Source organism: Mobula birostris, chromosome 12 (genome assembly GCF_030028105.1).
Source record: "Mobula birostris isolate sMobBir1 chromosome 12, sMobBir1.hap1, whole genome shotgun sequence".
In the NCBI taxonomy this organism is placed as follows: Eukaryota; Metazoa; Chordata; class Chondrichthyes; order Myliobatiformes; family Myliobatidae; genus Mobula; species Mobula birostris.
Window position 1 is genome coordinate 93,666,053 of NC_092381.1, and position 23,975 is coordinate 93,690,027.

Genomic DNA, 23,975 nt, shown 5'->3' on the forward strand with positions numbered 1-23,975 from the left:
CTGGTATGGAGGGGCTACTGCACAGGACCACAGGACCAAAAGAAGCTGCAGAAGGTTGTAAATCTAGTCAGCTCCATCTTGGGCACTAGCCTACAAAGTACCCAGGACATCCTTAGGGAGTGGTGTCTCAGCAAGGCAGCATCCATTATTAAGGACCTCCAGCACCCAGGGCATGCCCTTTTCTCACTCTTACCGTCAGGTAGGAGATACAGAAGTCGAAAGCACACACTCAGTGATTCAGGAACAGCTTCTTCCCCTCTGCCATCCAATTCCTAAATGGATATTGAAGCTTTGGACACTACCTCACTTATTTTATAATATACAGTATTTCTGTTTTTGCACATTTTTTTAATCTATTCAATATACGTAATTGATTTACTTGTTTATTTATTATTATTTTTTATTTTACTTTTTTCTCTCTGCTAGATTATGTATTGCATTGAACTGCTGCTGCTAAGTTAACAAATTTCACATCATATGCCAGTGATAATAAACCTGATTCTGATTCTGAATGTCATATCTGAGGACAATGAGAAATGTTTCCTGATTTTAAATGTTTAATCTGAACAAATACTCTTAGATGCTTGGCATCATATTTCAATAATTAGGCAATATGTGTTGTTTGCATCAGTGTAAGTGACCTTGTCTCTAAATACTAAAATCTGTATTTTCAATCCTGGTCAAGAGCTTGATACCTTTCTCACCGATACTCTGTGCTGAAATCAACAAAAGTTAATTCATGCAATTCATCATTTAACAAAATCTTAAGTTTCAGTTGATTATGGTATCAAAATTTTACAATCACAACTTATTTAAACACTTGGCATTGTCTGCTTGGATCAGTAACACCTACAGGCCTGAATCATGTTCATATGAGACAAATTCCCATCACAGTGAAGATACAGAAGTTCTTATTTCCTCGTTAACAAACATCACAAGCCGATTAGTGTTGCAGGAGGAGCCTTGATATTTCATTGCAATTTATTAAGTGAAGCAGTCTGGACAAATTGCTAAGGTCAAACATAAATATAAGTTCTTCAGTTGTTGCCATTTTCAGTTGTTTTACAGTTGAGAGTACAACACAAAAGGGGACTAATAATGTATTAAAATGTGAATAATGCACTGTGCAAAAAGCCTTAGGCACAAATATATATAGCTAGGGTGCATAAAACTTTTGCACAGTACTGTATTTGTCAACATGGAGCGCAGAGCGAGTTTGTAAATCTGGCAGAGGCAAAGGATATTGGGAATGGTGAGGGTGGAGTGCTGTGGGGGCGGTGTAGGGCAGGTGGCCCTGAAGTGTCAGGAGCAGGGGGTGGCGCGGGTGCAGACACATCCAGCCCCAAAACATTTGATTCTAAACAATTAGTTTATTGATCATAACAGAATGTCTCTCTGGCGCTTCCCACTCCCTCCCCCTTTCCCCAACCATGATTCTCCTCTTCCTGCCCCCTTCCCACTCTCAGTCCACAATACAGACTCATATCAGAATCAGGTTTATCATCACTCACATATGACCGCTAGAAAATGAGGCAGGAGAAATAATAACGGGGGACAAGGAGATGGCTGATAAACTAAATAAGTATTTGGTGTCAGTCTTCACTGTGGAAGACACTAGCAGTATGCTTGATGCTGTAGTGTGTGAAGGAAGAGAAGTGGGTGTGGTTACTATTACAAGACAGAAGGTGCTCAAAAAGCTGAAAGACCTAAAGGTACACAAGTCACCCAGACCAGAGGAACTGCATCCTAGGGTTCTGAAAGAGATAGCATTAGAGATTGTGGTGGCATTAGAAATGATCTTTCAAAGATCATTGAACTCTAGCATGGTGCCACAGGACTGGAAAATTGCAAATCTTACTCCACTCTTGAAGAAAGGAGGAAGGCAGCAGAAAGGAAATTATAGACTAGTTAGCAATGGTTGGGAAGATATTGGAGTCAATTGTTAAGGATGAGGTGATGGAGTATTTGGTGACACAGGACAAGATAGTACAAAGTCAGCATGGTTTCCTTCATGGAAAGTCCTGCCTGATGAACTTGTTAGAATTCTTTGACGAGATTACAAGTACGATAGATAAAGGGGATGCAGTGGATGTTATATAGTCGGACATTCAGAAGGCCTTTGACAAGGGTGTCACACATGAGGCTGCTTACCAAGTTAAGGGCCACATGGTATTACTGGAAAGTTGCTAACATGGTTAGGCCATTGGCTGATTGGTAGGAGGCAGCGAGTTGGAATAAAAGGATCCTTTTCTGGTTGGCTGCCAGTGACTAGTGGTGTTCCGCAGGGGTCGGTGTTGGAATCACTTCTTTTTATGCTGTATATAAATGACTTAGATGATGGAATAGATGGCTTTGTTGCCAAGTTTGCAGATGATACGAAGATTGGTGGAGGGGCAGGAAGTGTACAGGAAACAGGCAGGCTGGAAAAGGATTTAGACAGATTAGGAGAATGGGCAATAAAGTGGCAAATGAAATACAATGTTGGAAAATGCATGGTCATGCACTTTGGTAGTAGAAATAAATGTGCGGTCTATTTTCTCTTTGGGGAGAAAATCCAGCAATCTGAGATGCAGAGGGACTTGTGAGTCCTTGTGCAGAACACCCTGAAGGTTAACTTGCAGTTTGAGTCGGTCGTGAGGAAGACAAATGTCATGTTAGCATTCATTTCAAGAAGTCTAGAATACAAGAGCAAGGATGTGATGCTGAGGCTTTATAAGGCACTGGTGAGGTTTCAACTTTAGTATTGTGAACAGTTTTGGGCCCCTCATCTTAGAAAAGACGTGCTGGCATTGGAGAGGGTCCAGAGGAGGTTAGAACATAGAACAGTACAGCACAATACAGGCCCTTTGGCCCACAATGTTGTGCCGACCCTTAAACCCTGCCTCCCATATAACCCCCCACCTTAAATTCCTCAATATACCTGTCCAGTAGTCTCTTAAATTTCACTAGTGTATCTGCCTCCACCACTGACTCAGGCAGTGCATTCCACGCACCAACCACTCTCTGAGTAAAACATCTTCCTCTAATATCCCCCTTGAACTTCCCATCCCTTACCTTAAAGTCATGTCCTCTTGTATTGAGCAGTGGTGCCCTGGGGGAGAGACGCTGGCTGTCCACTCTATCTATTCCTCTTAATATCTTGTATACCTCTATCATGTCTCCTCTCATCCTCCTTCTCTCCAAAGAGTAAAGCCCGAGCTCCCTTAATCTCTGATCATAATCCATACTCTCTGAACCAGGCAGCATCCTGGTAAATCTCCTCTGTACCCTATCCAGTGCTTCCACATCCTTCCTATAGCGAGGCAACCAGAACTGGACACAGTACTCCAAGTGTGGCCTAACCAGTTTTATAGAGCTGCATCATTACCCCGCAACTCTTAAACTCTATCCCTCGACTTATGAAAGCTAACACCCCATAAGCTTTCTTAACTACCCTATCTACTTGTGAGGCAACTTTCAGGGATCTGTGGACATGTACCCTCAGATCCCTCTGCTCCTCCACACTTCTAAGTAACCTGCCATTTACTTTGTACTCTGCCTTGGAGTTTGTCCTTCCAAAGTGTACCACCTCACACTTCTCCGTGTTGAACTCCATCTGCCACTTCTCAGCCCACTTCTGCACCTTATTAATGTCTCTCTGCAATCTTCGACAACCCTCTACACTATCCACAACACCACCAACCTTTGTGTCGTCTGCAAACTTGCCAACCCACCCTTCTACTCCCACATCCAGGTTGTTAATAAAAATCACAAAAAGTAGAGGTCCCAGAACCGATCCTTGTGGGACACCACTAGTCACAATCCTCCAATCTGAATGTACTCCCTCCACCACGACCCTCTGCTTTCTGCAGGCAAGCCAATTCTGAATCCACCTGGCCAAACTTCCCTGGATCCCATGCCTTCTGACTTTCTGAATAAGCGTACTGTGTGGAACCTTGTCAAGGATGATTTCAGGAATGAAAGGATTGTCATACGAGGAATGTTTGGTGGCTCTGGGTCCGTACTTGCTGGGATTCAGAAGGATTGCGGGCGGGGGGGAATCTCATTTAAATTTTTTGAATGTTGAAAGGCCTAGACAGAGTAGATGTAGAAAGGATGTTTCCCATGGTGGGAGAGTCTAGGACAAGAGGGCATAGCTTCAGGATAGAGGGATGCCCTTTCAAAACAGAGATGCAGAGAAATTTCTTAGCCAAAGGGTGGTGAATTTGTGGGATTTGCTGCCACGGGCAGCTGTGGAGGCCAGGTCATTGGGTGTACTTCAGGCAGAGATTAACACAACGTCAAAGGTTACGACAGAAGGCCGGAAACTAGGGTTGAGGAGGAGATAGAAAAGAAGGATCAGCTATGATTGAATGGTGGACCAGACTCGATGGGCCAGGTGGTCTAATTCTGCTCCTATGTCTTATGGTCTATGTTCTTATATATCATGAAATTGTTTTTCCTATTTGCTGCAGCAGTACAGTGCAATACATAAAATTACTACAATCCTGTGCAAAGAGTCTTAGGCATCCCATCTACATACATGTGCCTAAGACTTTGGCATATTACTGTATATGCAATAATGTGAAAGGCAGAAACAACAGAGAGTAAGAATAATCATTTAAGCATTTACTAAAACAAGCTACTTTAGAATCAACACATTTACATTTGCAATTTGCCCAAAGGTTTTCAAATTCAGCACTGACACCTTCAATCATTAGTACCACATTTGGAATCCAAGACACTAAGTGACATTCTGTAGATCCATAAAACATTAAAAGTAGTAGCACAACTAGAAAAATGACACAGGAAGTATAAAAGCTAACTTCTACAAAAGCCAAGGAAGTATGTTAAACATAAATTCAACTTTGGATAAACCACACTTAGAATACATAAAAACCGAGAGACATAATATAAAGGTGCACAAGGATGATCCTATTTATCCAGTCCTTTCACAATAAATTCTTTAAGTCTCAGCTAGAAAAAGGATTCCAACCTGGATCTGTTCAAAAAGATGATATTGAGTAGGTGAAGAGAAGAGTTGCAAGATGATTCTCAGTTTTAAATGTTTCATGAAGATTGATTATAAAAGCTGGCATTCCTCATTCAAGAGATAAATGGACAAGGAATGTATTTTCTAAATTTTGTCAAGATTAATCAAGGGAAAATATTATTTCTGAGTGGAAAATTTAATTCAAGCAAACAAACAAGTGGAGAACCTCAATGTACAGGTCATGTTGCCATTTATCAGTATTCAATGCCATCATCCCCACAGCACTAATCAACAAACTTCAAAACCTGGGCCTATGTACCTCTCCATACAACTGAGATTCTTGACAGTCAATGTGAATCAGAAACAGCAACTCCTCTTGCCGACAATCACACTGGAACACCTCAAGGATGCATACTTAATCCACTGTTCTACTCTCTCAACACTCATGACTCTGTGGCTAGACACAGCTCAGACACCATCTATAAATTCACCAATGACACCACTGTTGTTGGCAAAATCTCAGAAGGCAATGAGGAAACGTAGAAGAGTGAGATAGATTGGCTGCTTGAGTGGTGCGCACCAACCCTGTACTCAACATCAGCAAGACCAAGAAATTTATTGTAGACTACAGGAAGGGAAAGTGGGGAGAATACAGACCAGTCCTCATGGAGGAGTCAGTGGTGGAAAGGATGAGCAGCTTCAAGTTCCTGAGTGCTAACACCTCAGGTGATCTATCCTGGGTACAATGTATTAATAAACCATAAAGAAAGCTATACTTCATTAGGAGTCTGAAGGGATTTGGTATGCCACAAAAGCTCTAACAAATTTCTCTAGATGCATGGTGGACTAGATGCATTCTGACTGGCTACACCATCGCCTGATCTAGAGGCTCCAATTTAAAGGATTGAAAGGGGCTGTAGAGTGTTGTAGACTCAGCCAGCTCCATCACAGACACTAATTTCTCCACCATTCAAGTTATTCAAGATTGTTTAATGTCATTTCTAAGACACAAGTGTAAAGGAGAATGAAATAATTGTTACCCTAGATCCAATGCAGCACAAAAAAAAAGATAAAGAGAACAACAAAAAAGACAATAAATATTAATACAGACGTTTAATATGTACAGACTGATTGAATGTACATAAAGTGACACTTAGCACAGAAGTGTCTGAACAGAAGGTGACTGACAGGAAATGATAAAGCAGTCATGGTGGGAGTTTTGGGGAGGTTAGTGGGTGGAGGTGTTGATCTACCTTACGGCTCAAGGAAAGTGACTTTTCAGTGGTCCTGTCATGGACATTATGTTGCCTCCCCACTGACAGGAGTGTGGCAAACAGTCCATGAAAACGATGGGTGGGATCCTTCATAATATCACTGGCCTTTTTCTGGCACCTTTCTGTATACAAGCCATTGATCTTCAAAAGGCAGTGCCTCGAGAAGGCAGCACCCATCATTAAGGATCTTCAGCATTTGGGACATGCTCTCTTTTCATTACTACCATCAGGGAGGAAGTACAAGAATCTGAAGACCTATGTTCAACATTTTAGGAACAGTTTCTTCTCCTCTGCAATATCATTCCTGAAAAGTCCATGAAGACTACCTCATTATTCCTCTTTTGCAGTACTTTGGTTAGCTATTACTTTTTTTGTAACATAGTAATTTTTTTGTCTTGCACTGCACTACTGCCACTGACATATATCAGTGATAATAAACCCAATTTTGACAATTTTAAGATTATCAAAGCCAACTTTAGGTTAGATGTCAGAAGTGGTTCATTTCCCAGAGAAATGAGACTGCAGGAAGGTTTCATCTTTACTTCAAGCAATTTTGAATCTGCTTCTACACAGTGATCCCAAAATAGGTACTGCACAGAATTATTCAGACCAGAGTGATATCCTGAATTCCAGTTATGCAAGGTGGTCTGAGTTTCCTAGATTTGTTTTTCCCGAATTGCCCAGCTACTTTTAAATCACTTTTCTCTTCCTCACACAAATCATATCTAGCTGTCAATTATCAGCTTCAATTTTTCTTATTGCTTTTTGATTTTACATTTGGTTCAATAGTGCCTTTTTTGCGCGGGATTTACAAGAACTCTGCAGTAAGGTCTGATGGATACCAAAAATGAGAACTGAATCTACACTTTGACAAAAGTAATTAATCTTAAGACACAATGGAAACAGAAAATCTATTACATATCAGGTCTATAATAGAGAAGCATAATATAAAATATACCTGGCAACAGAATTAAGGGGCAATGAATGTATGAAAAAAGAGCTAACACTAAACATATAAAAACGAAGAGTGGAAACAAAAAAATATTGTTATGCAGGCAAAGAATACTGAAAAGCACAAATTGAATGTTTTGCTTTAATCTTTACAAAGATTGTTGGAAATGTCACAATAGAGGAAGTTGTAGAGAAAATAGCTGGAGAGATAAAGATGAAGTTCTTACATACCTGTACTGCTCAAGATGAAATATTATTTGGCTCACTTCATATGTATCCACGCTAATGAGGAAAATAACGATACTTATGGCTGCAATTTTTCAATTATCTTGAACACAGGAGTAGCAACAGTGAACTATAGGGTTGTAAATGTTACAAACAACTTTATTCAAAAGAGATATAAACCTGTTAACTTCAGGCCTTTCTCATATAAGTAAAAACTTCTGGCAAAAGAGAAGAAGGGTAGGAGTAGGGGAATCGGTAGAGCTGAAGACCTATTTAATGCTGCAGGTTAGGAACTGGAAAGCAGAATCTGAAAAGGTGAAGAAAACCAATGTAATAACAACTTATAGACTTAACTTGGATCATTACCTGCGAAGGAAAAGTATGGCAATATGGCACAAATTCTTGCTGAGCAGATGTTACAAACCAATGTTGTGTAACTTTCCTTCCTCCCTTCTGGTAAACATAAAATGACACAGATTGAGGTGTTTTGGGAAGGACAGGTATGGTTCAAGAATTCACTTCAAAAATGCAAAAGAATCATTGTTAGTACTTAAGCAAAGCAATGTTCTGAAATGACTTAACAAATGTGCACAGAAAACGCTTACCAGAATTGATGATCCTAACTAACTGCTCCATTTTGCCCCAATAAACTGAATACCACTGAAGGTAAATAATATCTTCCTTGGATGCTCCTGGTGAGTTGGTGTACAAAAAGAAAGCAGTGTATCCTAATACAGCTGGCCAATGATATCTTCAGAAGTTGTACAGTCAAATAAATCAAGAACTGAAGGAAACTGCAACTTTCATGACACCAGCAGGAGTTGTGACCCTTCTGTGGCCAGTCAGGTTGCCAAGAATATACTTCAGATTTGTCTTAAGAAAAATCATTGGATTCTGTGCTCTCGCGGCAGCCTCAGCAAGCTGTCCCGACTACACACATTTGGTTGAATGTAATTAAAACCCACTCCATTCTTCAACTCCATTCTTCAAAGGTCATTTCATAAATAATAGTGCCCTGTTTACAATAATTCCAGTCACCCACTTGTTCAGTTATTTCGTTACTGTGAGACACACTTGCAAAGGGCTTATTTATCCCAAAGTTTCAATATACAATAGAAAGCTGATCCCATGCAATGCATCCTTTTGTTGAGCAGAAACCTGATCCAAAACTTTTGCTTTTAAATTGAAGTCTGCTCGATGATAACCCAACATCTTGTTTTTGCATTAGGAAACAAGTACAGAATTGTATGCAACTGTGTTACTGCTATCTACTCAAGGTTCTGAGTAACTGTTATGGCACCAATATCATGAACACAATTATAACCCCTCAGTTTTCAATTTTAATTAAACCTCAACTACTTGCAGCATGAACAGTACACATTTGCCAAGAAACAGCAATCAAAAGAATGTTTGGTGTCAGAAAAGCCCACATGGTAAGGACTGGGTATCTGAGATAATTTGCCTTTCTTGCTAACTGAAAGATCCTTCAGTACAACTGATAGCTTTTTAAAAAATCTGACCAGTTCAGGTTCAAACCACTTGGGTGTTTTAGTCACCTAGCAGCATTGCTCAGTTGCATGAAAAGATACCCAATCATCTATCTATTAAAACAGTGAGCGTGCCTGTTGCACACTGTTTTTAAATGTCTCAAACATCTTGATCTTTAATTATGGGTCTCCCAGAACGGTGTTAATGGATATTCCTGTGTTGATTTCACTGCAAGTTCCACTACTGATCTATTTCAAGATAATGCAAGTTGCCGGGAAAGATCACAGCTTGCAACTTCAGCAACAACCCTTACCAGGTCATATTACCATACAAATCCTCTTCTTGGGCAGTCCTTTGGGAATAAAATGACTTGCTTCCACTCTGGATTCTGAAATAGCCTCCAAGTCAAAGTGGGTGATTCTCTCTTCCACATAAGAAACAGGAAACTGCTATGGGGAACTGGTTAGTTTTGTGAGGGAGCAACATCCTTTCATCCCAGAGCTGTTGTGAGCTCCCAATGCATTGCCTTGAGGTTCTCAATACCATCCCAAATCATGGTCCACAGGTTACTAGCTATCAACAGGGATGTTACATCTCTTTCAGTAAATTTTAAGCGTAACCTTAGATCTTTTTTTCCTATCTGCCTGGTAATCTCCTGTGAGAGTTAGGGAAAAAATTGATAGTTTCTGGAGTTTGGTGTCTGGGATATAAATGACTTAACTAGCTCAGCCTAGCCAGTGGAGAGTAGTTAAGGCCTTGATGTTGCAGACACTGGCCTGAGAGAGAACATTGGTTCGTTTAACCTGCCAGTGAATTTGAACAATTTTACAGACACAACATGAGTGTTATTTTTCCAGCGTCTGGGGATAACGGATGATAAAGGTAGTTCAGGTCTCAGAAGAATAGAGGAGGGCAGAATCAATGCTATATATAAAATCACACAGTAGCATTTGCAGCCTCAGAGTCTCTTTGCTGAAAAGCATAAGAGTGTTCTCAGATGGTCAGGAAAACAGGTGAGGGACAGTGTTTGTAAGAAGCGTGTTCTTAGTGCAAAGGGGCTGCAAAGGTCCTCTAAGGCTACAGCCAAGCACTCCTGACAACAAACTTTCAGGAAAATCTTTGCTGTAAGTAATACAACATAAACGTAAAACCAGAATCAATGAGTTTTGGGAAAGTTGGCAATGCCAACAAATTCCCATGTTTGCTCAAGAATATTGAAAAAACAGTAGACGAAGCTTTCTCTGCTTGTGTCTATGTGGAGCTTGGGTGATTCTACCTCCCCTCAACAACCCCTGTGGCCACTTTATTAGATATATCTGTACACCTGCTCATGAATGCAAATGTCTAATCTGCCAATCCAATCACGTGGCAGCAAAATACATAAAAGCATGCCAACATGGTCAAGAGGTCCAACTGTTGTTCAGACCAAACATCAGAAGGGGGAGGAAATGTGATCTCAGTGACCTTGACCATAGAATGATTGTCAGTGCCAGATGGGGTGGTTTGAGCATCTCAGAAACTGCTGATCTCTTGGGATTTTCATGCACAACAGTCTCTTTACAGAGAATAGTGCAACAAAACAAAAAAACATCCAGTGAGCAGCAGTTCTGTAGACGAAAATGCCTTGTTAATGAGAGAGTTAAGAGAAGAATGACCAGACTGGTTCAAGTTGACAGGAAGACAGTAACTCAAATAACCACATGTTAAAGAGCATCTCTGAATGCATAACATTTTGAACCTTGACGTGAACGAGATACAGCAGAAGAAAACCACAGATATAAACCCAGTGGACACCTTATCAAGTACAGGGGATATCTAATAAAATGGCCACTGCGGGTAAATAGCAAATTATGAGATGTGGTAGAAATCTCAGCAGCGTCCTGGAATAAACCTGAAGATAAGAAAGTGAGACATTACCATCCAACTGCAAAGCAACCCAAGCATTTTGGTGAAACTATAATTGATCTGTGAGGTGATTACCAAACTCTGTGAGGATGGAGAGTCCAACATGACTACTAAAACTTCAAATCGTATGAATTCACAGAAAATGCCATCAGTTAAAGCTGACTATTCAATCATCAAATGAGTTTTAATGTTCAGGACTATACATCTGAAAATCACACCACAAAAGAATGTTGAGTATTACACTATTGTTGGTGTCACTTTAAGAAGATCAACATTAGAATTTATTTTCAGAGCAGATGAAATACTTGCCAGAAAATCAGAGGTCAAATTTATCACCAGGTACAAAGAGATTAGGGAATGGGTACACATTGCTCTACCTCAAATTACACTTTTTTCAGCTGCACAGCATCCATTTTTCCGGGTTTAAGCAAAAGAATTGTTGGTTCTTCAGTTTCAAACATTGTCTATCACCAGTTTGTACAAAGGCCAAGCATACCTACAGCTTCAAACCCCAAGATTCTCAATAAGTGTTTTTGGGAAAAACTAAATGTTGCCCAATAAATCAAAATGGTCTCCATCATTAGCAGAAAGACTGTATCTACAATAACAAGATGATATGAAAGGCAGAACGCATCATGATATGACTGACCTGGGCAACCACAAAAGCTACTTTTCTCTGCATTTGCATAATCAGGAATGGAACAGTAATGACTCTTGCCAATTTTTGTTTTAGGCTTACACTTAAATCATACAAAGAAACACAGCAACTATATGTCTCAGCTCTACTCTCTTGAGAGGACACATAAGCAAACTACAAATGCAAATATATTTGCTAATGGAGTCATTCCAGATGAAAAATGAAACAATACCAGTTTTGAAGGAAATAATGGCACTAATTTCTTGTAACCAATAAGTAATTTCTTCAGAAATTATGTCGGTTAAGTCAGACCCATTTCATAGATATAAAGCAAATACACCTGCAGATGCTGTAATATGAAACAAACAACAGAACTGCTGGAAGAACTTAACCAAATAAGCAGCATCTCTGGAAAGTTGAAATCGTCACTCCAGAACAAAAGGAATAGTCCCCACAAGATTCACCAATCCATAATGTTCTAGCTGATCCAGTCTTAGTTGCGTCCCCTACTTCTTTGCTAGTTCCCAAAAACTATTAACTTCATTATAGTCTGAAAACCTGACCAATTTAGTGATGAATAGATTCAGTGATTCAGATTGCACAACTCTGTGTGGTACAGAATTGCAGAAGTTCATAACACTCAGGAGAAATTCTGCCTTAGCACCAACGTCCTCTCAAACTATTCTCCCTGGTTTAGGACATTCCCACAAGAAGAAAATATCTCCTTTATCAAGCTTTCTTGCAACCTCACTTGTTTTATCTTTCACTCTTCCAAATTCCCAGTATACTCAATCATTTCGCATAGACAAACCTTTCTTCCCACAAAATCTAATAAACTGCCCCCAGTGCCAAGCATATACTTCGAAATATGGAGATCAGAACTGTATGGAGCACTTCAAATGTGACAGCAAGAATTTCCCATTTTTAAATTCTGCCTTCTGTACATTAGAGACCTCAATCCCTTCTTTGAGACTGCAACCAGTAGAACAGATAAGAGCATAATTTGACAGTGTATTGGAGCTGTGGAAAAGCTTTCAATAAGGTGCCACACAAGACAGAAGCAAAAAAGACTGGAACACACATTTTGCAGATGACTGATGCATGGATTGTGGATTAGCAACAAAATGGAAAACACAGAGTAGAAATATCTAGGCCATTTTTAGATTGTGAGTTTGTGACAGCAGGATGACAGACAAAACGGTGCTGGGGCCCTAGGTGTTGACAATCTGTATCAAGATTTTGGTATTAAGTGTAATACATGCAATATTGCTAATGATACAAAACTGTATCAATGGTTAACAAGAGGATGTTCAAGAGTTAATAACAAATTAAAAGGATGGGGAAGGATAAGGCAGATGGAATACATGGGAGAAAAACTGCAAGATCATCCACGTCAAAGTAAAAATCTTTTTCTGTTTTGAAAATAAAGGTGAGATATTGAAAAATGTTGGTTTCAGAGGCACATGAGCAATTTCATGACACGAATCACTGAAAACACTGGTCAAACTCTGATAATTCACTCTTTAAAATCTGGCCCATCATCTGAAATCTTAATGATGCCCCACTTGGCTCCAGGGAGAACAAAGAATGAGGCAAATGGACAGAGGCTACCCAAAGTAATGCTTCCAAACAGGTAACATAGATGACCTATTATTCCCAATCAATGCTTGCCTGGCTCCCTTCCACTTACCAAGGCCTCTATTCCCCCATTCCCTTTCAACTGCTCAGTTCCCACATGCTCTTTAAATTGATCTTTTTCTGTTGTCTGTGTTCCTTTGAATGACGTTTCTGTTAAGTAAGTGAGGCGCAAAGATATAAAACTGCTATAACTTACAAAATAAATACTGCTAAGATAAGAGAATAATCAAGTGGTGTTCATAGGCTCATGGATCGATCAGAAATCTGATGGCAGAGGAATAGAAGCCATTTCTGAGTCATTAAGTGTGGGTCCTCAGCTTCCTGTATCTCTTCCCTAATGCCCCACTAAAGGGAAGAGAGCATATTCCATGTGGTGAGGGTCCTTACTGATGGACGCCGCCTTCCTGAGGCACCGCCTTTTGAAGATGTACTTGATGACTCTGCAACCTTTTGCAACCCTGTGCATTGGAGCTTGCGCACTGGACAGTGTGCATCTATAGAAGTTTCTAAGTATTTGGTGACATGCCAAACCTCTTCAAACCCTAACATAGAGGCACTGGCATGCTTTTTTCTTGATTACATCAACGTGTTGGGTCCAGGATAGACATTAACACATCCTCACCCTTTCCACTGCTGAGACCTCAATGAAGACTCTGCATGTTTTCCTAACTTCCTCTTCCTGAAATCTACAATCAATTCCTTAGTCTTGCTGACACAGTGCAAGAGTGTTGTTGTGACACTGCTCAACTAGCTGATTTATCTCATTCCTTTCCCTCTTTGTTGGCAGTTGAGATTCGACCAACAACACTGGTTTTAATGGTGAACTTATAGATGGTGCCTGAACTGCGCTCCACCACACAGTCACGAACATAGGAAGTGGAACAGTGGGATAAGCACACATCCTTGAGGTGTATCTTTGTTGAATATCAACAAGAAGGAGATGTTTTTACTGATCCACACTGATTGTGGTCTCCTGATAAGGAAGTCAAAGATACAGCTGCAGAGGGATTTACAGAAGCCCAGGAAAGTGGGAATGATATCATGCAACACACAAAAAGTGCTGGTGGAACGCAGCAGGCCAGACAGCATCTACAGGAAGAAGTACAGTCAATGTCTCGAGTCGAGACCCTTCATCAGGACTAACAAGAAAACAAGATAGTAAGGGATTTGAAAGTGGGAGGGGGAAGGGGAGAGCCAGAATGATAGAAGACAGGAGGGCGAGGGGTGAAGCCAAGAGTTAGGAAGTTGATTGGCAAAAGGGGTACAAGGCTGGAGAAGGGGGAGTATTGTGAGACGAAAGGCCTTGGAAGAAAGAAGGGGGGAGAGGAGCACCAGAGGAAGATGGAGAACAGGCAAGGAGTGATTGTGAGAGGAAAAGAGAGAATGAATGAATGAATGAATAAATAAATAAATAAATAAATAGGGGTGGGGCAAGAAGGGGAGGAAGGGCATTAACAGAAGTTAGAGAAATCAATATTCATGCCATCAGGTTGGAGGCTACCCTGACGGAATATAAGGTGTTGTTCCTCTAACCTGTGTGTGGCTTCATCTTGACAGTAGAGGAGGCCGTGGATAGACATATCAGAATGGGAATGGGACGTGGAATTAAAATGTGTGGCCACTGGGAGATCCTGCTTCCTCTGGCGGACAAAGCGTAGGTGTTCAGCAGACTCACAGGTGAACCGTCGCCTCACCTAGAAGGACTGTCTGGGGCCCTGAATGGTGGTGAGGGAGGAAGTGTAAGGGCAGGTGTAGCATGTGTGCCATGACGCTGAACTCTTCTTCTGCCGGCTCCATCTTCGAGCTTACTTCTTCAGCAAGGACTCTCCTACCCCCACCGATGACCCCTTCTCCCGTCTTCAACCCTCCTCCTCTTCATGAACACCCCGCTCTAGTTTCCTGCCTGCTCTGGATCTTTTTATTGCTAAATCACAGCTACCTGGACTATCCCTCTTCCTGCCCTGTTACTTGTAAAAATGCCATCCCCTTCTCGCAATTCCTCCGTCTCTGCCGCATCTGCTCTCAGAATGAGGCTTTTCATTCCAGGACGAAGGAGATCTCTTCCTTTTTTAAAGAACGGGGCTTCCCTTCCTCCACCATCAACTCTGCCCTCAAACGTATCTCTCCCATTTCACACACATCTGCTCTCACCCCATCCTCCCGCCACCCCACCAGGGATAGGGTTCCCCTTGTCCTCACCTACCACCCCACCAGCCTCCGTGTCCAACATATAATACTCCGTAACTTCCGCCATCTCTAACGGGATCCCACCACTAAGCACATCTTTCCCTCCCCCCCCCCACTTCCTGCTTTCCGCAGGGATCACCCCTACGTGACTCCCTGTCCAGTCGTCTCCCTCCTCCCTTCCCACCGATCTCCCTCCTGGCACTTATCCTTGTAAGCAGAACAAGTGCTACACATGCCTCTACACTTCCTCCCACACCACCATTCAGGGCCCCAGACAGTCCTTCCAGGTGAGGTGACACTTCACCTGTGAGTCTGCTGGTGTGATATATTGTGTCCGGTGCTCCCGGTGTGGCCTTCTGTATATTGGTGAGACCCGACGCAGACTGGGAGACCGCTTCCCTGAACACCTACACTCTGTCCACCAGAGGAAGAAGGATCTCCCAGTGGCCACACATTTTAATTCCACGTCCCATTCCCATTCCAATATGTCAATCCATGGCCTCCTCTACTGCCGAGATGAAGCCACACTCAGGTTGGAGGAATAACACCTTATATTCCATCAGGGTAGCCTCCAACCTGATAGCATGAACATTGATTTCTCTAACTTCCGTTAATGCCCCTCCTCCTCTTCTTACCCCCATCCCTATTTAATTTATTTTCTCTCTCTTTCTCTCTCACAATAACTCCTTGCTGTTCTCCATCTTCCTCTGGTGCTCCCCTCCCCCTTTCTTTCTTCCAAGGCCTTCCGTCCCATGATACTCCCCTTTCTCCACCTCTGTATCCCTTTTGCCAATCAACTTCCCAGCTCTTAGCTCCATCCCTCCCCCTCCTGTCTTCTCCTATCGTTTCAGATCTCCCCCTCCCCCTCCCACTTGCAAACCTTTTACTATCTCATCTTTCAGTTAGTCCTGACGAAGGGTCTCGACCCAAAATGTTGACTGTACTTCTTCCTATAGATGCTCCCTGGCCTGCTGCATTCCACCAGCATTTTGTGTGTGTTGCTTGAAATTCCAACACATGCAGATTTTCTTGTGTTTGCATGATATCACCCAAGAAGTGAATGATTAGCAGACTAGGCATGAGCATTCAAATGGACTATTCCTGAGCCTATTAGTAAACCTCAAGCATATGGCAACTTATATGAACTTTGATAATAAATTTACTTGGAACTTTCTTGTTTATATTCTTGGGGTCCATGTCATTGATTGTAAACAGTTGAATCATTAACAGTGATCCCTCTGGAACCCCAGAAAGTACAGTTTCATCACCTGAAAATGACTCATTTATTTCAACAATCTTGTCTGCTCTGGTACCCATCCAACTATTCTTCTTACTATGTTACACCTACTTCAACAGACTTTTGCCTTGGGAAATTACCTTTTATGTGGTGCCTTATCAGCAACCATTGGAAAATCCAAAGACATTCCTCTTACCCACAGTGCCAAGGACATCCTCAACAAACTTTGATTCATCATAATGGTTGCCCTTAAGTTCACCTTGGTTTGGTGATACTGTAATTTTCTGGGTATCCTGCAGCTACTTCATTCATAATGAATTCCAACAGTCTCCTAATAGCAGAGGTCAAGCTAACTGGCTTGTAGTTTCCCATTTGCTGTCTTGCTTCATCCTTATGTAGGACATGAAATCATTGCCTCGATGGAATTAAGGAATTTTGCTATATCACAGAACTCATTTCTGTAGCCAATTAGACTTGCAGTCTTGTCAGCCTTCAGTCCTATCATTTCATAAAATCAATTCTACCCTTGTTAAGACTTAAGTAGCCCCAACCCCCAAATTTGCCTGGGCACGTTAAAATTATTCCATTGTGAAGAAAGATACATAAAATTGGTTCATGGCCCAGATCTCAACCCAGAATGTTCACTTACCCTTCACCTCCACATATACTGCCTGACCTGTTGACTTCCTCCAGTCATTTGTTTTTTTGCTCTGAAGTTATGAAAATTTTGGAATAACAATATAATACAGCAGTAATGGCCATCTTAGGGTATAACTTATTTCTGCATATCATGTCAAATAAAACACAGCATTATTCAGTACTGGGAGTGAAATTTGAACAAGTTCCAACAATTAACAAAGGTCAACATAAAATAGTTCCTGGATTTTTTGTGTTTTATGTTCACAAGTTCTACAAAGAGATATGTTCAATTTTCTTTTCCCAAATGAAAGTGACAGAAAATGAGGCATGATCCCAGTCGAAAAGTAACACTGCTTAAATTACAGAGATAAATTGAAAAAAAAAGGGAGAATTTTCCCAACAAAACAGAAATAATTATGACTTAGGTTTTCGAGCAGCTTTGTACAGTGACGTAAAACATAACCTATTAATAGTCACAATTTAATGATCTCAATCTTCACCATGCTACTGGAAAGATGGCATATAAAAAGAATGCATTTATTCCCTTACTGGGAAAAGGAACTGAGTCAAAGCAGCAATATCTCATACTTCTCAAACAAGATCAATAACATTTTGAGCAGTAATGGTTCAAGCTCTACCATGAGGCTACTTCTCAAATTCATTGGAATCTCTCACATCATACCTCATAGAACTGAAATTCATTGGCAGCTTTGTTTTAATTTTGTTCCAGGCTTTTCAAAACTCATTGAAACTTCTCCAGCCTGATTAGAAATTCTACCAAAATCAGACAAAATATTTTGATTGAAAACAAACAAAATGTTGAACATTTTTAAACAAAATGTTGTTTCATGAAAGGGTTTGTGTCTTAGACAAACAAATCCCATTCCTCACAACTGATTTTGTATCTCCAAAATCACATTTCCAAAAAACACCAAATTTCCCAAAAAGGAAATCTTTGAACAGTGCAGAGAACTGATTCTGCTGATGCAAGCTACTCATTCGGGAATACATTATATCACATATCTATTTTTAAATCTTTTTATTTTACGAAGCAGGACACAAGAGCTTTAGGGAGAAAAGGGGCAGAATAAAAATATACAAGTGACCCTAGCTAGCTGTATTGAACTTGGGTAGGTAGTTAACACAACAGCCAGGAGATGGCGACATTACCTGTTGAGCTGGAAAGATAGTTTCCCTTTGCAAATTAGATTTCACATTTTGTCCATTAGAGGGCATCCTTAGAGACAATGTGCAATCAAGATGTGAAAACCAGAGATTCAATCAACAAGCATTACTCAGTACTGCAGCCCAGCTGAACTCACCCAGTTTAGTGTTGCCATCCTGTTGATAGTCTGGGAACTGTCCCTCGGATGGAACGCTAACTGTCCGCCGCAGCATTCGTCCTTTTGAGAACTCCACCTGTTGATCTTGTAGCATATCGACGTTTACCTGTGCAAGAATGACATTGGTCAACCCCACAACTTCAAGCCTGCCAAAAGACTGCACCAACTGCAGGATTATTCAAATTGCAAGACACATTGCTATGCTGAAACATGTGACATGAAGATTAAAGCAGTGTTTTAACTACAACAATCTGGTTACCATGAACTTGCCAGAACTGCATTCTTACACAAATGGGCTCAGTAGATGCAACCAATGAAATTTCCATTCAAATTTTGATGAAGGGAAAATGGAGAACTCCCCAAAACTGAGCAATCTGCTCCTTTGTGCTATACCATCACGGGTAAAGGCCTCCCCACTGTTAAGCACAACTACACGGTGCACTGACGCAGGAAAGCATTCATCATCAAGGTTATGCTCTCTTCTCATCGCTGCCAAAAGAAAGAAGGCACAGGAGCCTCAGGACCCACATTACCAGGTTCAGGAACACTTATTACCCCTCGACTATCAGGCTCTTGAATCAAAGGGGATAACTTCACTCAACTTCACTCATTTGCCCCATCACATATGGACTCACTTTCAAGGACTCTTCATCTAATTTTCTTTTATTTATTATTATTCTCTTATTATTGATTATTTATTATTAGTTTTCCTTCTTTTTGTACTTGTACTATTTGTTGTCTTTAGCACATTGATTGTTCGTCCATCATAGTGGGTGTGGTCTTCCATTGATTCTATTCTGTTTCTTCTACTGACTGTGATTGCCCACAAAAAAAAAGAATCTCAGTATATATATGTACTCTGAATATAAATTTACTTTGAACTTTGAAAGTTTACGAATTCCGTGAATCTATTGGTTTGGCTTTGATTACCTCAGACCCTCTTAGCTGAGTGTTATTCTTCTTCAAGAAAGAATATTTGTTTGGAAAAGGCTATGTCAATCACTTTGGTGATAATCAACACCAACACCTTCCCGACCACAGAGGTAAGACTAACTGGCTTACAGTTTCCTTTCTTCTGCCTTTCTCACTTCTAGAAGAATGGAGTGACATTTGTAATTTCCCAATCTTCTAAAATCATTCCAGAATCTAGTGATTCTTGAAAGATTATTACTAAAGCCTCCACAATCTCTTCAGCTATCTCTTACAGAACCTTGGGGTGTACACCATCTGGTCCAGGTGACTTATCTACTTTCAGATCTTTTAGTTTCCCAAGAACCTACTCTCAAGAAATGGTAATTTCAAACGCTTCATGACCCCTAGCACTGGAACTTCCACCATGCTACTTGTGCCTGATGCAAAATACTTATTCAGTTCATCTATCATTACCTTGTCCCCCATCTCCAGGATCATTTTCCAGCAGTTTGATATCCAATCTCACTTCTCTTTTACACTTCATGCATCTGAAGAAACCTTTGGTATCCTCTCCAATATTATTGACTAGCTTATTTTCGCATTCTATTTTTACTTTCTTAATGACTTTCTTAGTGGCCTTTTATTGGTTTTTAAAAGCTTCCCAATCCTCTAACTTCCCACTAATTTTTGCCCTATTATATGTCCGCTTTTGGATTTATGTTGGCTTTGACTTCCCTTGTTAGCCATGGTTGTGTCTTCTTGCCTTTAGAACACTTCTCCCTCTATGGGATGTAAATATTCTGTGCCTTCTAACTGCTTCCAGAAATTCCAGCCATTGCTGCTCTGCCATCTTCCCTACCAGTGTTCTTTTCCAAACAATTCCTCTCTCATGTCCTCTGTAATTCCCTTTACTCCACTGTAATATTGATACATCTGACTTTAGCTTCTCCTTAGATTTCAGGGTGAATTTGATCATATTATGATCACTTGTCCCTAAGGGTTCTTTTACCTTAAGTTCTCTGATCAATTCCAGTTCATTGCACAACTCCCTATCCAGAATAGCTGAACCCCTAAGTGGGCTCAACCACAAGCTGCTCTAAAAAGCCATCTTATAGGCATTCTCGAAATACCCCCTCTTGGAATCCAGCACCAACTTGATTTTTCCAATCTACTTACATGTTGAAATCCCCCATGACTATTTTAACACTATCCTTTTGGCACGCATTTTCTATCTCCCACTGTAATTTGTAGACCACATCCTTACTACTGTTTGGAGGTTTGTATACAACTCCCATCAGGGTCTTTTTACCCTTGCAGTTCCTTAGCTCTATCCACAATGATTCATCACCTTCTGACCCTTTGTCACCTGTTGCTAAAGATTTGATTTCATTTTTTACCAAGAGCAACGTTCCTGCCTTCCTGCCTACCCATTCGATACAATGTGTATCCTTGGACATTGAGCTCCCAGCTATAATCTTCTTTCAGTCATGATTCAGTGATGCTTACATCATACATGCCAATCTGTAACTGTGCTACAAGTTCATCTACCTTATTCTGTATACTGCGAGCATTCAAATATAACACCTTTAGTCCTGCATTCACCTTATTCAATTTTATATGTCTTTTAAGTTGCAACTCATCCTGCTGACTGCAATTTTGCCCCATCAACAGCCTCTCCTCACTACACATTTCCTGTTTGTAAACCAGCTCCCTCATCTTCAGCAGCCTTTCCTATATACTCCTTGCGTTGAAATATAAGCAGCTCAGGTTACTAGTCCCACCACGCTCAACCTTTTCCCATTCCCCTGCAACTCCTAGTTTAAACCCCACCATGCAGCATTAACAAACCTTCCCACTCGTCCCGCTCCAGTTCAGGCACAAACATTCTGTTCTATACAGGTCCCACCTTCCATGGAAGATAGATCAATGATCCAAAAATCTTATGTCCTCCCTAATATACCAACGCCTTAGCCACATGCTCAACTGTATAATCTTCCTAGTTCTGGCATCACTAGCAAGTGACATTGGTAGAAATCCTGAGATCACAACCCTGGAGGTCCTGCCCTTCAACTTAGCACCTAACTCCCTGAACTTCCAATGCAGAACCTAGTCACTCATCCTACCCAGGTCGTTGGTACCTATGTGGACCATGAGCTCTGGCTGTTCACCCTCCCACTTAAGAATGCTGAAGACTTCATTACAAGATGTCCCAGGCCCTAGCACCTGGGAGGCAACATACTATTGTTCTCGCTTACAGAAAATCTCCTGTCCATTCCCCAAACTAATGAATCCCTTATCCCCACAGCGTTCCACCTCTCCCCACTCCCTTCTAAGTCACAGAGGTAAACTCAATGCCAGAGACCTGACCACTGTGTCTTTTCTACATTTGGTCATCCACTCCCTCTCCCCTAACAGTACCTAAAGTGATATACCTTTTGTTCAGGGGTACTCCTTAACCCCTTTCCGCTTCTGGACCCCTGTGTCCTGCACCTTGGATGTAACTACCGCTCCATATGTCTTACCTATCTCCCTTTCAGCCACCTGAATGATCCAGAGTTCATCCAGTTCCAGTTCCAGTTCCAGTTCCAACTCCTTAACACAAATTGTCAGATGCTACAGCTGGATGCCTTTCTCACAGCATTTGCAGTTGTCAGGAATACTGGAGGTCTCCCTGCCTTTCTACAGCCTGCAAGAGGAGCATTCCACTGTGCTGTCTGGCATCCCTACTGTCCTAACAACGCAGATATAAAGAAGGGAAGGAAAAAAAAACTTAACCTAGTGCTTTTTTTTTTGCTGTTTCTCTAAAGTCTCGAAGAGCTAAAGCCTCAAGATCACCACACTGTCCACTCAGACAACGGCTGCTGCGTTTGACCTGCCTTCCTTTAATTTGCTCTTGTTAATCAATCACAATCAGTGAATTGAATTGAATTGATTTTATTACATACATCCTTCGTATATATGAGGAATAAAAATCTTTACGTTCCATCTCTGTCTAAATGTGCAATGTGCAATTTATAATAAATATTATGTACAACAGGAGTCAATATAACATAGAAATATAGTTGAATTAAGCATGAATTACAGCATGAGTTAAGCAGTCTGATGGCCTGGTGGAAGAAGCTGTCCTGAGGCCTGTTGGTCCTGGTTTTTATGCTGCGGTACTATTTCCCAGATGGTAGCAGCTGGAACAGTTTGTGGTTCGGATGACTTGGGCCCCCCATGATCCTTCGGGCCCTTTTTACACACCTGTCTTTGTAAATGTCCTGAATACAGGTTTCCCCCGCCATCCAAAGGTAGAGTGTTCCTATGAAACGGTTCGTAAGCCGGAATGTCGTAAAGCGAAGAAGCAATTACCATTTACTTATATGGGAAAAATTTGTGAGCATTCGCAGACCCAAAAATAACCTACCAAATCATGCCAAATAACACATAAAACCTAAAATAACAGTAACATATAGCAAAAGCAGGAATGATATGATAAATACACAGCCTATATAAAGTAGAAATACTTTTCCACAATCATTGCTGCACTGTCCACCGTAGCGAAAATCTCGCGCAAGCGCTCTCCAGTAACCTTTAAGCTATGAAGCTGCCAAATCAAACCAAATAACACGTAAAAACACACAGCCGATATAAAGTAGAAATAATGTATGTACAGTGTAGTATCACTTACTAGAATCCGGAAGACGGTTTGTTGAGCACACTGATGATGGTGTTTTGATTGTGGTGAACGAAGCGTCGCCTCTGATCTGGGCCGACAATTACATGCCGAGCGGCACCTAATTAATTAGCATGTTTATTTCGGCTTTTTCTTAAAGACATGCTGAGTGCATTCCTGCTACCGCTGCATTCTCCGCGAATCGGTCTCTGTCCGCGGCCAGTTCGCTGCAGCATTCGGTTTCGATTGTTATCCTTTCCTCTTCCAATTGCAGTAGCTCTTCAACTATCAGTTGTTGGTCATGGGATGTCAAAGCCTCTTCAACATCATCTTCATCAACTTCCACAAGCCAAACTCGCCTTGTCTTTACTTCGTTCACCACAATCAAAACACTTAATTATGTCTAGTTTTATGCTAAGTGCAACACCCTTACGAGCTCTTTCAGGCTTTTCCAATACCTTAGAGCTCATCTTGCTAACGGCTATTCACAGGCACGTGTTTAAGCAATGCCGGCTAGAATGCCGTTCCGAATCCGGGGGAGAGCGGCTGCTCGGGCGCATGCTGATTTTTTTTGCGCGCTGCTTTTCCCGTGCGCTGCCTTTTTTTGTAACAGTGAAAACACCTTCTGTAACTGAAAACAGGGAACTAATGTAGGTCTTTCGTAACAGTGAGGTTTCGTAAAGCGAACGTTCGAAAAGCAGGGGACACCCGTAGTGGGAAGTTTACATCTACCGATGCACTGGGCTGTCCACACCACTCTCTACAGAGTCCCGTGATTGATGTCAATAGGGGCTAGCTTGTCTCCATTCCTCCAGTAGTCCATAACCAGCTCCTTTGATTTTGTGACGTTGAGGGAGAGGTTGTTTTCTTGACACCACTGTGTCAGGGTGATGACTTCTTCTCTGTAAG

The 23,975-nt window shown here is 41.3% G+C and overlaps 1 protein-coding gene across 4 annotated transcripts in view; it reads right to left on the reverse strand.

Annotated features, from left to right (window-relative positions):
• rasal2 (RAS protein activator like 2) overlaps nucleotides 1-23,975 on the reverse strand; it is a 406,620-nt gene that overhangs the window by 230,968 nt on the left and 151,677 nt on the right. For 3 of the 4 annotated variants that reach the window (XM_072274307.1, XM_072274306.1, XM_072274309.1), the window contains exon 3: nucleotides 18,476-18,602. In XM_072274307.1, coding sequence (XP_072130408.1) covers nucleotides 18,476-18,602 — 127 coding nt within the window. Of the gene's footprint in view, nucleotides 1-18,475; nucleotides 18,603-23,975 lie in introns of those variants that run through there. The other variant, XM_072274310.1, reaches the window with a different exon arrangement.